The 16,470-nt window shown below is 49.4% G+C and overlaps 1 protein-coding gene across 3 annotated transcripts in view; it reads right to left on the bottom strand.

Annotated features, from left to right (window-relative positions):
• Positions 1–16,470, bottom strand: part of arhgef6 (Rac/Cdc42 guanine nucleotide exchange factor (GEF) 6) — a 250,702-nt gene that overhangs the window by 138,594 nt on the left and 95,638 nt on the right. For all 3 annotated transcript variants that reach the window (XM_072505979.1, XM_072505977.1, XM_072505978.1), the window contains 2 exons: positions 14,235–14,436; positions 8,789–8,859 (listed from right to left, as the gene is read on the bottom strand). In XM_072505979.1, coding sequence (XP_072362080.1) covers positions 8,789–8,859; positions 14,235–14,433 — 270 coding nt within the window. In that variant the 5' untranslated portion in view covers positions 14,434–14,436. The remainder of the gene's footprint in view (positions 1–8,788; positions 8,860–14,234; positions 14,437–16,470) is intronic.

The raw sequence follows: 16,470 nt of genomic DNA, 5'->3' as shown, positions 1-16,470 counted from the left end.
CTCCCGGTCACAGGTGGTCATTGCTTTCGCTCCCGGTCTCACAGGTGAACACTGCCGACACCCCCGGTCACCGGTGGGCACTGCCGACGCTCCCGGTCACAGGTGAACACTGCCGACGCTCCCGGTCACAGGTGAACACTGCCGACACTCCGGGTCACAGGTGGGCACTGCCGACGCTCCCGGTCACAGGTGAACACTGCCGACGCTCCCGGTCACAGGTGGGCACTGCCGACGCTCCCGGTCTCACAGGTGGGCACTGCCGCGCTCCCGGTAACAGGTGGGCACTGCTGACGCTCCCGGTCACAGGTGGGCACTGCCAACGCTCCCGGTCACAGGTGGGCACTGTCGACGCGCCCGGTCACACAGGTGAACACTGCCGACGCTGCCGGTCACACAGGTGGGCACTGCCAACGCTCCCGGTCACAGGTGGGCACTGCCAACTCTCTCGGTCACAGGTGGGCACTGCCGACGCTCTCGGGAATACAGGTGAACACTGCCGACGCTCCCGATCACAGGTGGGAACTGTCGAGGCTCCCGGTCACAGGAGGGCACTGCCGACGCTCCCGGTCATACAGGTGAGCACTGCCGACGCTCCCGGTCACAGGTGAGCACTGCCGACGCTCCCAGTCACAGATGAGCAGTGCCAACGCTCCCGGTCTCACAGGTGGGCACTGGCGACGCTCCTGGTCTCACAGGTGGGCACTGCCGACGCTCCCGGTCACAGGTGGGCACTGCTGACGCTCCTGGTCTCACAGGTGGGCACTGCCAACGCTCCCGGTCACAGGTGGGCACTGCCGACGCTCCCGGTCACAGGTGGGCACTGCCAACGCTCTCGGTCACAGGTGGGCACTGCAAACGCTCCCGGTCACAGGTGGGCACTGCCGACGCTCCCGGTCACACAGGTGAACACTGCCGGCGCTCCCGGTCACAGGTGGGAACTGTCGAGGCTCCCGGTCACAGGAGGGCACTGCCAACGCTCCCGGTCACAGGTGGGCACTGCCGACGCTCCCGGTCACAGGTGAGCACTGCCGACGCTCCCGGTCACAGGTGAACACTGCCGACGCTCCCGGTCACAGGTGAGCACTGCCGACGCTCCCGGTCACAGGTGAGCACTGCCGACGCTCCCGGTCATACAGGTGAGCACTGCCGACGCTCCCGGTCATACAGGTTGGCACTGCCGACGCTCCCGGTCACAGGTGAGCACTGCCGACGCTCCCGGTCTCACAGGTGGGCACTGCCAACGCTCCCGGTCTCACAGGTGGGCAATGCCAACGCTCCCGGTCACAGGTGAGCACTGCTGACGCTCCCGGTCACAGGTGGGGACTGCCAACGCTCTCGGTCACAGGTGGGCACTGCCAATGCTCCCGGTCACAGGTGGGCACTGCCGACGCTCCCGGTCACAGGTGGGCACTGCGAACGCTCTCGGTCACAGGTGGGCACTGCCGACGCTCTCGGGAATACAGGTGAACACTGCCGACGCTCCCGGTCACAGGTGGGAACTGTCGAGGCTCCCGGTCACAGGAGGGCACTGCCGACGCTGCCGGTCATACAGGTGAGCACTGCCGACGCTCCCGGTCAGACAGGTGAACACTGCCGACGCTCCCGGTCACAGGTGAGCACTGCCGACGATCCCGGTCACAGGTGAACACTGCCGACGCTCCCGGTCACACAGGTGAACACTGCCGACGCTCCCGGTCACACAGGTGAACACCGCCCACGCTCCCGGTCACACAGGTGAAGACAGCCCACGCTCCCGGTCACACAGGTGGGCACAGCCCACGCTCTCGGTCACAGGTGGGCATTGCCGACGCTCCCGGTCACACAGGTGAACACTGCCGCCGCTGCCGGTCACACAGGTGGGCACTGCCCACGCTCCCGGTCACACAGGTGAAGACAGCCCACGCTCCCGGTCACACAGGTGAAGACAGCCCACGCTCCCGGTCACACAGGTGAAGACCGCCCACGCTCCCGGTCACACAGGTGAAGACCGCCCACGCTCCTGGTCACAGGTTGGCACTGCCGACGCTCCCAGTCACACAGGTGAACACTGCCGACACTCCCGGTCACAGGTGGGCACTGCCGACGCTCCCTGTCACAGGTGGACACTGCCGACGCTCCCTGTCACACAGGTGGGCACTGCTGACGCTCCCGGTCACAGCTAAGCACTGCCGACGATCCCGGTCACAGGTAAGCACTGCCGACGCTCCCTGTCAAAGGTGGGCACTGCCGACGCTCCCTGTCACAGGTGGACACTGCCGACGCTCCCTGTCACAGGTGGGCACTGCCGACGCTCCCTGTCACAGGTGGGCACTGCCGACGCTCCCTGTCACAGGTGGGCACTGCCGACGCTCCCTGTCACAGGTGGGCACTGCCGACGCTCCCTGTCACAGGTGGGCACTGCTGACGCTCCCGGTCACAGGTAAGCACTGCCGACACTCCCGGTCACAGGTGGGCACTGCCGAAGCTCCCGGTCACAGGTGAGCACTGACGACGCTCCCGGTCACACAGGTGAACACTGCTGACGCTCCCGGTCACACGGTCCGGCCCTGCTGATGTTCCCGGACTCACGGGCCGGTACTGCCGACGCTCCCAGTCACACGGTCCGGCACTGCTGGCGTTCCAGGCCTGGCACTGCAGAGGCTCCTGCACAAGCTCCCAGTGTCACTGGCAGACACTGTCCACACTCCCAGGATCATTTAAATCATTTATATATATTGTGAATAGTTGGGGTCCCGGTACCAGTCCGTGGTACCTCACAGTCACTGCCTCAAATCGGAAAAAGACCTGTTACCTCACACTTCCTGTTGGCCAACCAGTTTTCCATCGATCTCAATACACTATTCCAAATCCCATGCGCTTTAATTTTACACGCTAATCTCTTATAGAATTTTCATAGAATTTACAATGCAGACAGAGGCCATTCGGCCCATCGAGTCTGCACCGGCTCTTGGAAAGGGCACCCTACTTAAGTCCTCGTCTCCACCCGATCCCTGTAACCCAGCAACTCCATCTAACCCAAGGGCAATTTATCATGGCCAATCCACCTAACCTACGCATCATAGGACTGTGGGAAGAAACCGGAGCACCCGGAGGAAACCCACGCAGACACGGGGAGAAAGTGCAAACTCCGCTCAGGCAGTCACCCGAGCTGGGAATCGAACCTGGGACCCTGGCGCTGTGAAGCCATTGTGCTAGCCACTATGCTACCGTGCTGCCCTGAATGTAGGACTTGGTCAGAAGCCTTCTGAAAATCCAAATATACCACATCCACTCGCTCTCCCTCATCAACCCTACTAATGACATCCTCGAAGAATTCCAGTAAATTTGTCAAACATGATTTCCCCTTTATAAATGCAGGCTCTGTCCGACCCTGCTACTATTTTCTAACTGCTCAGCTATAAAACCCTTTGATAGTAGATTCTAGAATTTTCCCCACTGCCGACCTCAGGCTTGCTGTGGGGTGGAGACGGGTCTGCACAGAATTCTGAAGCTCCAGAACATTATTCAATTGTATTGTTCCATGGGTAATATCTTTCAAATTCGTCAGCTCCCCTTCAAAATAGATGTGGATAACTGCAGGGTGCACTGCTTCAGGCAGCCCAGGCAGAAGCTACATGTGCAGTTTACAAATTCCAAATGAAACTCCCTCCTCAAAAGAACAAAGAACAAAGAACAAAGAAATGTACAGCACAGGAACAGGCCCTTCGGCCCTCCAAGCCCGCGCCGACCATACTGCCCGACTAAACTACAATCTTCTACACTTCCTGGGTCCGTATCCTTCTATTCCCATCCTATTCATATATTTGTCAAGATGCCCCTTAAATGTCCCTATCGTCCCTGCTTCCACTACCTCCTCCGGTAGCGAGTTCCAGGCACCCACTACCCTCTGCGTAAAAAACTTGCCTCGTACATCTACTCTAAACCTTGCCCCTCTCACCTTAAACCTATGCCCCCTAGTAATTGACCCCTCTACCCTGGGGAAAAGCCTCTGACTATCCACTCTGTCTATGCCCCTCATAATTTTGTAGACCTCTATCAGGTCGCCCCTCAACCTCCTTCGTTCCAGAGAGAACAAACCGAGTTTATTCAATCGCTCCTCATAGCTTATGCCCTCCATACCAGGCAACATTCTGGTAAATCTCTTCTGCACCCTCTCTAAAGCCTCCACATCCTTCTGGTAGTGTGGCGACCAGAATTGAACACTATACTCCAAGTGTGGCCTAACTAAGGTTCTATACAGCTGCAACATGACTTGCCAATTCTTATACTCAATGCCCCGTCCAATGAAGGCAAGCATGCCGTATGCCTTCTTGACTACCTTCTCCACCTGTGTTGCCCCTTTCAATGACCTGTGGACCTGTACTCCTAGATCTCTTTGACTTTCAATACTCTTGAGGGTTCTACCATTCACTGTATATTCCCTACCTGCATTAGCCCTTCCAAAATGCATTACCTCACATTTGTAAAGAGTAAAGTTCAAGATGACAATCCATTACCGAGGAAACAGGAGAATTGGATTGTTTTTATTCAGTGTGCAGCACCGCGCCGAGGAATGTTGCCTGTTCCTCATGCAGCTGACGAGAGCTCAGGTGAGCTGAAAATCACAAGTCCCACTAATTCACTGGATTTTATGGTTCAAACCTGGTATTCAGAACAAATTGAAGGAGTAGATTTGCCCCATTTTAGGCCAAGTTGAACATTCCTGTCAGCAGAATAGTTGAAAAAGAGAATAGAAATCCCAGTGAAATTCCAAGATTGTTAACTCCAGGCCCCACTCGGGGGGGGAAAAACAGCATGTGGGTTCGGAAAGACAAACCTCGTCAGTAGTAATGCCAATTAATTACATTTTCAAGTATGCAGCAGCTAATTTGGACACAGTACGTTTCCCCACACAGCAGTGCAATAATGATCTGATGTATGTTTGTATTAATGATGTTGATTAATGGATAAAGACACCAGCGATAACTCCCATGCTCCTTCGAAATACTGCTGTGGGAACGTAACCGTCCACTCGCACAGGCAGCTGGGGCGTCAGGTTAACATCTCAACCAAAAGACACCAGGAAGTGACCAGACGTGAACATCTCATTGTTAGATATTAAACAAGGAGCCAGTGCCAGAAGACCCAAAACTATTAACTTGTTGTATTAACCAGACAACCGAATCTGGAGCAAAATACATACAAATTTTAAGGGTAGGTGAATGGACTATTTGTCAAATTCAATTTCATGGCAGTTACGGAGTTTGTCAATCTCAAAACAGGATATTTCCCTTCCCTTCAGATTCAAGAAGCAAATTAATTTCCTTTCAATTTCTAAGGGTATCGGCTGAGGCTCATCGGCACCCCAGCGACCTGAACAAACAAACCCACTGCCCTGTCAGAGGGTCAGTACTGAGGGAGTGCCGCACTGTCAGAGGGTCAGTACTGAGGGAGTGCCGCACTGTCAGAGGGTCAGTCCTGAGGGAGGGCTGCATCGTCAGAGGGTCAGTACTGAGGGAGTGCCGCACTGTCAGAGGGTCAGTACTGAGGGAGTGCCGCACTGTCAGAGGGTCAGTACTGAGGGAGTGCAGCACTGTCAGAGGGTCAGTACTGGGGGAGTGCCGCACTGTCAGAGGGTCAGTACTGAGGGAGTGCTGCACTGTCAGAGGGTCAGTACTGAGGGAGTGCTGCACTGTCAGAGGGTCAGTATTGAGGGAGTGCTGCACTGTCAGAGGGTCAGTACTGAGGGAGTGCAGCACTGTCAGAGGGTCAGTACTGAGGGAGTGCTGCACTGTCAGAGGGTCAGTACTGAGGGAGTGCTGCACTGTCAGAGGGTCAGTATTGAGGGAGTGCTGCACTGTCAGAGGGTCAGTACTGAGGGAGTGCTGCAATGTCAGAGGGTCAGTACTGAGGGAGTGCTGCACTGTCAGAGGGTCAGTACTGAGGGAGTGCCGCACTGTCAGAGGGTCAGTACTGAGGGAGTGCTGCACTGTCAGAGGGTCAGTACTGAGGAAGTGCCGCCCTGTCAGAGGGTCAGTACTGAGGGAGTGCCGCATTGTCAGAGGGTCAGTACTGAGGGAGTGCTGCACTGTCAGAGGGTCAGTACTGAGGGAGTGCTGCACTGTCAGAGGGTCAGTACTGAGGGAGTGCTGCACTGTCAGAGGGTCAGTACTGAGGGAGTGCTGCACTGTCAGAGGGTCAGTACTGAGGGAGTGCTGCACTGTCAAGAGGGTCAGTACTGAGGGAGTGCCGCACTGTCAGAGGGTCAGTACTGAGGGAGTGCTGCACTGTCAGAGGATCAGTACTGAGGAGTGCTGCACTGTCAGAGGGTCAGTACTGAGGGAGTGCTGCACTGTCAGAGGGTCAGTACTGAGGGAGTGCCGCACTGTCAGAGGATCAGCACTGAGGGAGGACTGCACTGTCAGAGGGTCAGTACTGAGGGAGTGCTGCACTGTCAGAGGGTCGGTACTGAGGGAGTGCTGCACTGTCAGAGGGTCAGTACTGAGGGAGTGCTGCACTGTCAGAGGGTCAGTACTGAGGGAGTGCCGCACTGTCAGAGGATCAGCACTGAGGGAGGACTGCACTGTCAGAGTTCTGGTATGGCTGAGACATTATACTGAGGCCCTGTCTTCGGTGTTAGGTGGATGTAAATGATCCCACAACCACTATGTGAAAGAACACAGGGACACCTCGCTGTTGTTCTGACCAATATATATACTTTAATTAATGTTGCTGAAACAGATGATCTTTAACACATTGATACCTGTGGGAGCTTGCGGAGCACAAATTATCCTTTGCAACACTTTCTACACTTCCAAAGCGGCTCATTCTCTGTGAGGTCCGGAGATTGTGGAAAGAGTTCTAGAAATACATAAGAACATAAGAACTAGGAGCAGGAGTAGGCCATCTGGCCCCTCGAGCCTGCTCCGCCATTCAATGAGATCATGGCTGATCTTTTGTGGACTCAGCTCCACTTTCCGGCCCGAACACCATAACCCTTAATCCCTTTATTCTTCAAAAAACTATCTTTATCTTAAAAACATTTAATGAAGGAGCCTCTACTGCTTCACTGGGCAAGGAATTCCATAGATTCACAACCCTTTGGGTGAAGAAGTTCCTCCTAAACTCAGTCCTAAATCTACTTCCCCTTATTTTGAGGCTATGCCCCCTAGTTCTGCTTTCATCCGCCAGTGGAAACAACCTGCCCGCATCTATCCTATCTATTCCCTTCATAATTTTATATGTTTCTATAAGATCCCCCCTCATCCTTCTAAATTCCAACAAGTACAGTCCCAGTCTACTCAACCTCTCCTCGTAATCCAACCCCTTCAGCTCTGGGATTAACCTAGTGAATCTCCTCTGCACACCCTCCAGTGCCAGTACGTCCTTTCTCAGGTAAGGAGACCAAAACTGAACACAATACTCCAGGTGTGGCCTCACTAACACCTTATACAATTGCAGCATAACCTCCCTAGTCTTAAACTCCATCCCTGTAGCAATGAAGGACAAAACTCCATTTGCCTTCTTAATCACCTGTTGCACCTGTAAACCAACTTTAAAAGACTCATGCACTAGCACACCCAGGTCTCTCTGCACAGCAGCATGTTTTAATATTTTATCATTTAAATAATAATCCCTTTTGATGTTATTCCTACCAAAATGGATAATCTCACATTTGTCAATATTGTATTCCATCTGCCAGGCCCTAGCTCATTCACTTAACCTATCCAAATCCCTCTGCAGGCTTCTGGTATCCTCTGCACTTTTTGCTTTACCACTCATCTTAGTGTCGTCTGCAAACTTGGACACATTGCCCTTGGCCCCCAACTCCAAATCATCTATGTAAATTGTGAACAATTGTGGGCCCAACACTGATCCCTGAGGGACACCGCTAGCTACTGATTGCCAACCAGAGAAACACACATTAATCCCCACTCTTTGCATTTTATTAATTAACCAAACCTCTATCCATGCTACTACTTTACCCTTAATGCCATGCATCTTTATCTTATGCAGCAACGTTTTGTGTGGCACCTTGTCAAAAGCTTTCTGGAAATCCAGATATACCACATCCATTGGCTCCCCGTTATCTACCGCACTGGTAATGTCCTCAAAAAATTCCACTAAATTAGTGAGGCACGACCTGCCCTTTATGAACCCATGTTGCGTCTGCCCAATGGGACAATTTCCATCCAGTTGCCTCGCTATTTCTTCCTTGATGATAGATTCCAGCATCTTCCCTACTACCGAAGTTAAGCTCACTGGCCCATAATTACCCGCTTTCTGCCTACCTCCTTTTTTAAACAGTGGTGTCACGTTTGCTCATTTCAAATACAAGTCTTCTCTTTAAAAAGAAACGTTTTATTGTAGACTTGAGTCTCCCATCTGTCCCATTTTGCTCCGTGGCAGGGAGACTGTAAAAGGCGGCCCTGGGCCATATTGCCCATCAATACCAATGAGGGAGAAGCTAAGGGTGTGGGCCACAAAACATGCTGTCAGATGTTCCGAATGCTCCTGCTGAGAGAGATGTGTGTGAAGAACCTGCTGCTAAACAGACAGAGCCAGAGCTTTGATGTAGAATATCAGAGTGAATTGGACAAAAATCATATCCAGGCAAATGCTGCACTTTTTCCAATGCAATTAATTTATATGAAAAAAATTATGGGTCTTAAAAAAATAGGTTTGGTCAATTATTCCGATTTTAAACAAGACTTACTCTTTTTGCAAACAATTTACAAACTCATTTATTTCACAGGCAGTATTTTATTAGACAGGCTTATTACAATGCAAACAAAAGCAAGGCACTTACCAAACTGTAATAATTCTTGGTAACTGAAGGTGTCTCGAATCCTTTGAGGGACTTGGGGGAAAGTGGTTTATCTGCAAATGAACAAGATATTTGCTGAGTCACTGGGTGAAATCTTGGAGAGGATGGAATTGGGTCCTTATGGATCGCAATGAACTGAACCAAGGTCTCCTTTACAAAGGTCTCCTTTACAAAGGTCTCCCTTACAAAGGTCTCCCTTACAAAGGTCTCCCACCCAAGATGGCCCTGGAGCAAGGAGACTTCTTGCAAGCTGTGTCCAGCATACCCTCTGATTCTATCTTTTACTCTCGTTCTATGCTTAACATTACATTCCGTAGTCTCTCCTTCTTTCCCCATGTACGGTGTGCGTTGTCTATACAGCATGCAAGAAACAACACTTTGTACTGAATACTAATACATGTGACAATAATAATAAATCAAATCAAATAATCAAGGGTTGGATTTGAAAATGCCAACACCCCCCCCATCAGACAGGGTTAGCCAAGGGAATGCCGCACTTGGTGGAGCCCTGGAATCAACGTGTTTCTGGGGCCCGTTGATGGACAAGTGATTTCGCAGAAAGATGGACGGCGGTCCCTATCTAGCAGTTGTGAAAAATACTAAACTCATAATTTAGACTGAAGTGTTTCTTATCAATTGATTTGTGCACAAAATACCAATAGCAGTTCTTCCCGAGTGTGGATGGTTAAAAGTTTCTAACTATCACCAGAAGGAAACCTTTAATAGGGGGACATGGCACGGTAGCAGTGGTTAGCACTGTTGCTTCACAGCTCCAGGGACCCAGGTTGTTTCCCGGCTTGGGTCACTGTCTGTGCCGAGTCGGTCGGTACATTCTCCCCATGCCGCATGGTTTCCTCCGGGTGCTCCGGTTTCCTCCCACAAGTCCCGAAAGACATGCTGTTAGGTGGATTGGCCATGTTAAATTGCCCTTCGTGTCCAAATGGTTAGGTGGGGTTACTGGGTTACGAGGATAGGGTGGAGGTGTGCGCTTCGGTAGGGTGCTCTTTCCAAGGGCAGACTCGATGGGCCGAATGGCCTCCTTCTGCACTGTAAATTCTATGATCTATGAGGATCCAAGGCACATAATCACCGTAACCTTGCTGTTTATCTTCTCTTTCTAGCTGAACAACATATTTTTCCCTTTCTCTTATTGCCCTGAAATGGCCCAGTCGGACACCAATAAATACAAATTTATTATTTTGCACTCTCATGGCACTGGATATTGAGAACATGCTGGTTCTGTGCTCAGATCCAGGAGTGGGGCTGAACCCAAGACTTCCTGATTCAGAAAATAATTCTGCGAGCCAAGTTGACACGGCTCACTGGATAAGGCAGATATTCCGAACACACACTGCCACACAGATTACCCTGCAAGGCCGATGGCTCTCTCCTCAGCTCCCAGCATGATGAAGGATAATGAGTCTGCTCAGCCTGTTACAGCATCATTAGCATCCAACTGATCCCCAACAACTTGGAGCTCCCAACTGGGAGGGTTATAGACATCATGGTGCAGTCATTGGACAAAGGAATGTCACACACTGACCAGAGAATTGTAAATACATTGTCTTTACCTTCAGTTAGTGTCTTTCAACAACTGTTTTAAACCTTTTCTCCAGTTCTTCTCAAGGAAATGAATGCTAATTGCATTCTGTACTCATTGCCCCCTCTCCTTATGTCACACTCTCTTGTCTATCAATAATCTGCAGAGCTGGGCACAGTCGGCAACACAGCCAAGCTCCAAAAATCAACGGGGAGTCAGAAAAACCATATGGTTCATTCTCAGAGTTATCAGTCCAAAGCGGCATTGTTAAACATCGGAGTTTTGGGTGAGGAAGAAATTTCAAATCCAGAACAAGGGGTGAGAGGGGGCAGCTGGCAATGCCAGGTTCCGTCACAACCATTACATTCTGGGTGTCAGGATTATGTCAGAAATGTGCTCCCTGTTTGTGCAGAGAGGGGTGTGAGACAGCGAGATGAGATTGGCAGGGAAGGGAAAGGAGGGAGGGGTGAGCAGGGAATTTCAGATAGCAAGAAGCAAGACTGAAAAGGGCACAGGAGACAGAGATTAAAGTTTTGTGAATTATATTGATTTCTCTTTCCAAGGTGACTTAATTTCCCTACAGCAAAGTAAACAACTAATAGAGTCATAGAGTCATAGATGTTTACAGCATGGAAACAGGCCCTTCGGCCCAGCTTGTCCATGCCGCCCATTTTCTATCACTAAGCTAGTCCCACTTGCTCGCATTTGGCCCATATTCCTCTTGACCCACCCTGCCCATGTAACTAACTTGTTTTTTTAAAGGAAACAATTGTACCCGCCTCTACCACTGCCTCTGGCAACTCATTCCAGATGCTCACCACCCTGAGAGAAAAAAAATGCCTCCTCTGGTCTCTTTTGTATCTCTCCCCTCTCACCTTCAACCTATGCCCTCTAGTTCTGGACTCCTCTACCTTTGGGAAAAGATGTTGACTACCTTATCTATGCTCTTCATTATTTTATAGACCTCTATACAATCACCCCAAGCCTCCTACTCTCCAGGGAAAAAATTCCCACCTCTCCTTATAACTCAGACCATCAACTCCTGGTAGCATCCTCGTAAATCTCTTCTGCACACTTTCTAGTTTAACAATATTTTCCTATAATAGGGTGACTAGAACTGGATTGGATTTGTTTATTGTCACATGTACCAAGGTACAGTGAAAAGTATTTTTCTGCGAGCAGCTCAACAGATCATTAAGTACATGAAATGAAAGGAAATAAAAAATATATAATAGGGCAACACAAGGTACACAATGTAACTACATAAGAACCGGCATCGGATGAAGCATACAGGGTGTAGTGTTAATCAGGTCAGTCCATAAGAGGGTCGTTTAGGAGTCTGGTAACAGCAGGGAAGCTGTTTTTGAGTCTGTTCGTGCGTGTTCTCAGACTTCTGTATCTCCTGCCCGATGGAAGAAGTTGGAAGAGTGAGTAAGTCGGGTGGGAGACATCTTTGATTATGCTGCCTGCTTTCCCCAGGCAGCGGGAGGTGTAGATGGAGTCAATGGATGGGAGGCAGGTTTGTGTGATGGGACTGGGCTGTGTTCACGACTCTCTGAACTTTCTTGTGGTCTTGGGCTGAGCAGTTGCCATACCAGGCTGTGATGCAGCCCGATAGGATGCTTTCGATGGTGCATCTGTAAAAGTTAGTAAGAGTCAATGTGGACATGCCAAATTTCCATAGTTTCCTGAGGAAGTATAGGCGCTGTTGTGCTTTCTTGGTGGTAGCGCGACGTGGGTGGACCAGGACAGATTTTGGGAGATGTGCACTGCCCTCATCTAACTTCTTGGTTACCCCTTCAAAACCCCAATCAAATTCGTGAGACATGACTTTCCCCTTACAAAGCCATGCTGACTTTCCCTAATTAGCCCTTGCCTGTCTAAATGCCTATAGATCCTGTCCCTCAGAATACCCTCGAACAATTTATCCACTACAGAAGTAAGGCTAACTGTCTGTAGTCCCATGCTCATCCCTACAGCCCTTCTTAAACAAGGGCACAACATTTGCTACCCTCCAATCTCCAGGCACCTCTCCTGCGGATGTCGATGATTCAAATATCTCAGCTAGGGGCCAGAAATTTCCTCCCTAGCCTCCCACAATGTCCTGGGATACATTTCATCAGGTCCTGGGGATTTATCTATCTTGATGCGCTTTAATACCTCCAGCACCTCCTTCTCTGTAATATGGACACTCCTGAAGACATCATTTTTTATTTCCCCAATTTCCCTAACATTCGTGTCTTTCTCAACAGTAAATACTGATGAGAAATATTGATTTAGGACCTCTCCCATCCCTTGTGGGTCTGCACATTGATGACCTTGTTTATCCTTAAGAGGCCCTACCCTCTCCCGAGTCACCCTTTTACCCTTTATGTATCTGTAAAAGCTCTTTGGATTTTCCTTTGCCTTATCTGCCAAGACAATCTCATGTCCCCTTTTTGCCCTCCTGATTTTTCTCTCAACTCTACTCCGACAAGCCTAATACTCTTCAAGGTATCCACTTGATCCCAGTTGCCGATGCATGTCATATGCCTCCTTCTTACTTTTGACCATGGCCTCAATATCCCGAGTCATCCAGGATTCCCTCCTTCTGACAGCCTTACCCTTCACTCTAAGAGGAATGTGTTCACCCTGAACCCTAGTTAACAACTTTTTAAAAGGCTCCCACTTACCAGCTGTCCCCTTGCCTGCAAATAGGCTCCCCCAATCAACTTTTGAAAGTTCACGCCTAATACCCTCAAAATTGGCCTTGCCCCAATTTAGAAATTTAACTTTTGGGCCAGAACTATCATTCTCCATAGCTACCTTAAAACTAATGGAATTATGGTCACTGGTCCCAAAGTGATCCCTCACTAACACTTGTCACCAGCCCTTCCTTATTCCCACAAGGTGGTCAGGTTTTGCCCCCTCTCCAGTCGGGCCATCCACATATTGAATGAGGAATTCTTCCTGAATACACTCGACAAATTTCTCTCCATCCAAACCCCTAGTGCTACGACTGCCCCAGTTAATGTTGGAAAAGTTAAAGTCCCCAACTATTACCACCCTATTTTTCCGGCAGCAGTCTTTACATATTTGCTCTTCAATATCCCGCTGACTATTTGGGGGGCCTATAGTACAGTCCTTTCAAAGTGATCTCACCCTTCTTATTTTTCAGTTCTACCCATATAGACTCAGTGGACGAACGCTCGGATATATCCTCTCTCTGTACTGCCGTGATACTGTCCCTAATCAAAAATGCAACTCCTCCTTTCCTATACACCAGACAAGGAGGCAAGTTTCCTTTCCCAAAGGGTGTCAGTGCGTCAGTCAGGTTTTTAGTGGCAATCCCACAGCTTTCATGGTCGGGTTTTACATTTCCAAATCCTTTTGTTCAAATCGAATTCAAGTTCTCAGGCTCGGATGGGATTTGAACCCACATTCTCTGGGTTATTCATCCAGGCCTCTGGATCAGGAACCTGGTCATAAAATCATGAGACTCCTGCACTTTTTGAAAATGACCAGTGGAGAGTTTGTAACATGTGGCGAAATTAGACCATGTGTTTTGCCGAAACTTGTTCATTCTACACAAGCCACGAGATTTGAATCATTTATTGAACACCGATTCACACCGATGTGCTTGGGCAACACCAGACAGAAAGGCAAAGTGGTCAGGTGTTGAACCAGGAACAGAGTCTTTAGGAGGACCCAATTACACACCCATTCCATTTGGTGCAATAAATGTTGAGGAGAAATCTTTAGTTAACTATTGATGAAGAAGTGGAAACTTTAAGCTCCTCTACTACACACTCACAACCTGGGCACAGGGACCTGCAAACACAAGATCTTCTAAACAGTCAGAATGAAGAATGGGTTTTACACACAGGTGTGTAAAAGTGATCAGCTCACCACTTTGTTTTATCTCTCGCACATAGTTGCTCGGGAACCAGCCTGATCTTCCTTTCAGAGTGCCTTCCCACCATCCGCCATCTTCAACCCGGCTAACGTACAGAATGTCGCCTTTTGAAAAGGAAAGCTCATCCTCATTGTTCTGTTTGAAGTTAAACTTGGCTTTTACCATCAGCTGATGGCTCCCATTCTCCGTCATCTCCTGAAGCAAATAAAAGGACATTTCAGCATAAACCAACCATAACATTTCACCAAATTACTCCCAAATATAGGAAATAGGAACAGGAATAAGCCATTTAGCTCTTTGAATTGGTTCAGACATTCAATGAGGCCAAGTGACCCACTATCAACCAGGATGCGCTGGTCGTGGAGGCAACACAGTAAAGGTTCACTCGATTGGACTCTGGGGTGAGAGGGTAGTCCTATGATGAGCAAATTGAGTGTATAATCTCTGGAGTTCACAAGGATGAGGTGATCTTATTGAAACAGACAATATTGTGAAGGGGCTTGGCAGAGCAGACACACAGGCAGTTTCCCAGATTGAGGGAATCTCGAATTTGGGTACACAAGGTTTTTCCAAGGCAGCCTGTGATTAGTGGCATGGAGGTAGGTGAGCACTTTGGTGATAGTGACCACAATTCGATTAAGTTTACATTAGTGATGGAAAGGGATAGGTATATACCACAGGGCGAGAGTTATATCTGGGGGAAAGGAAATTATGATGCGATGAGGCAAGACTTAGGATGCATCGGATGGAGAGGAAAACTGCAGGGGATGGGCACAATGGAAATGTGGAGCTTGTTCAAGGAACAGCTACTGCGTGCCCTTGCTAAGTATGTACCTGTCAGGCAGGGAGGAAGTGGTCGATCAAGGGAACAGTGGTTTACTAAAGCAGTCAAAACACTTGTCAACAGGAAGAAGGATACTAGACTAGAAGGGCTTGAGGTTCATAAGGAGGAGGTGTTAGCAATTCTGGAAAGTGTGAAAATAGATAAGTCCCCTGGGCCGGATGGGATTTATCCTAGGATTCTCTGGGATGCTAGGGAGGAGATTGCTGAGCCTTTGGCTTTGATCTTTAAGACATCTTTGTCTACAGGAATAGTGCCAGAAGACTGGAGGATAGCAAATGTTGTCCCCTTGTTCAAGAAGGGGAGTAGAGACAACCCCTGTAACTATAGACCAGTGAGCCTTACTTCTGTTGTGGGCAAAATCTTGGAACGGTTTATAAGAGATAGGATGTATAATCATCTGGAAAGGAATAATTTGATTAGAGATAGTCAACACGGTTTTGTGAAGGGTAGGTCGTGCCTCACAAACCTTATTGAGTTCTTTGAGAAGGTGACCAAACAGGTGGATGAGGGTAAAGCAGTTGATGTGGTGTACATGGATTTCAGTAATGCGTTTGATAAGGTTCCCCATGGTAGGCTACTGCAGAAAATACGGAGGCATGGGATTCAGGGTGATTTAGTAGTTTGGATCAGAAATTGGCTAGCTGGAAGAAGACAAAGGGTGGTGGTTGATGGGAAATGTTCAGACTGGAGTCCAGTTACTAGTGGTGTACCACAAGGATCTGTTTTGGGGCTACTGCTGTTTGTCATTTCTATAAATGACCTGGAGGGCGTAGAAGGATGGGTGAGTAAATTTGCAGATGACACTAAAGTCGGTGGAGTTGTGGACAGTGCGGATGGATGTTACAAGTTTCCGAGGGACATAGATAAGCTGCAGCGCTGGGCTGAGAGGTGGCAAATGGAGTTTAATGCAAAAAAGTGTGAGGTGATTCATTTTGGAAGGAATAACAGGAAGACAGAGTACTGGGCTAATGGTAAGATTCTTGGCAGTGTGGATGAGCAGAGAGATCACGGTGTCCATGTACATAGATCCCTGAACGTTGCCACCCAGGTTGAGAGGGTTGTTAAGAAGGCGTACGGTGTGTTAGATTTTATTGGTAGAGGGATTGAGCTTCGGAGCCATGAGGTCATGTTGCAGCTGTACAAAACTCTGGTGCGGCCGCATTTGGAGTATTGCGTGCAATTCTGGTCGCCGCATTATAGGAAGGATGTGGAAGCAGTGGAAAGGGTCAGTGGACTGGTCAGTATTTAAAAACTCTGCGGCCAGCCTGAACGAGTACGCCTCTACAGTAACTGACTTCATTAGTAAGTGTGCAGAAGACTGTGTGCCAAAGAAGCAAATCCGCGTGTTTCCCAACCGGAAACCCTGGATGAACAGGAATATCCAC

Source organism: Scyliorhinus torazame, chromosome 5 (assembly GCF_047496885.1).
Source record: "Scyliorhinus torazame isolate Kashiwa2021f chromosome 5, sScyTor2.1, whole genome shotgun sequence".
In the NCBI taxonomy this organism is placed as follows: domain Eukaryota; kingdom Metazoa; phylum Chordata; class Chondrichthyes; order Carcharhiniformes; family Scyliorhinidae; genus Scyliorhinus; species Scyliorhinus torazame.
Note: the sequence above shows the minus strand (reverse complement) of the source record. Positions and strands in the feature narration are given on the sequence as shown.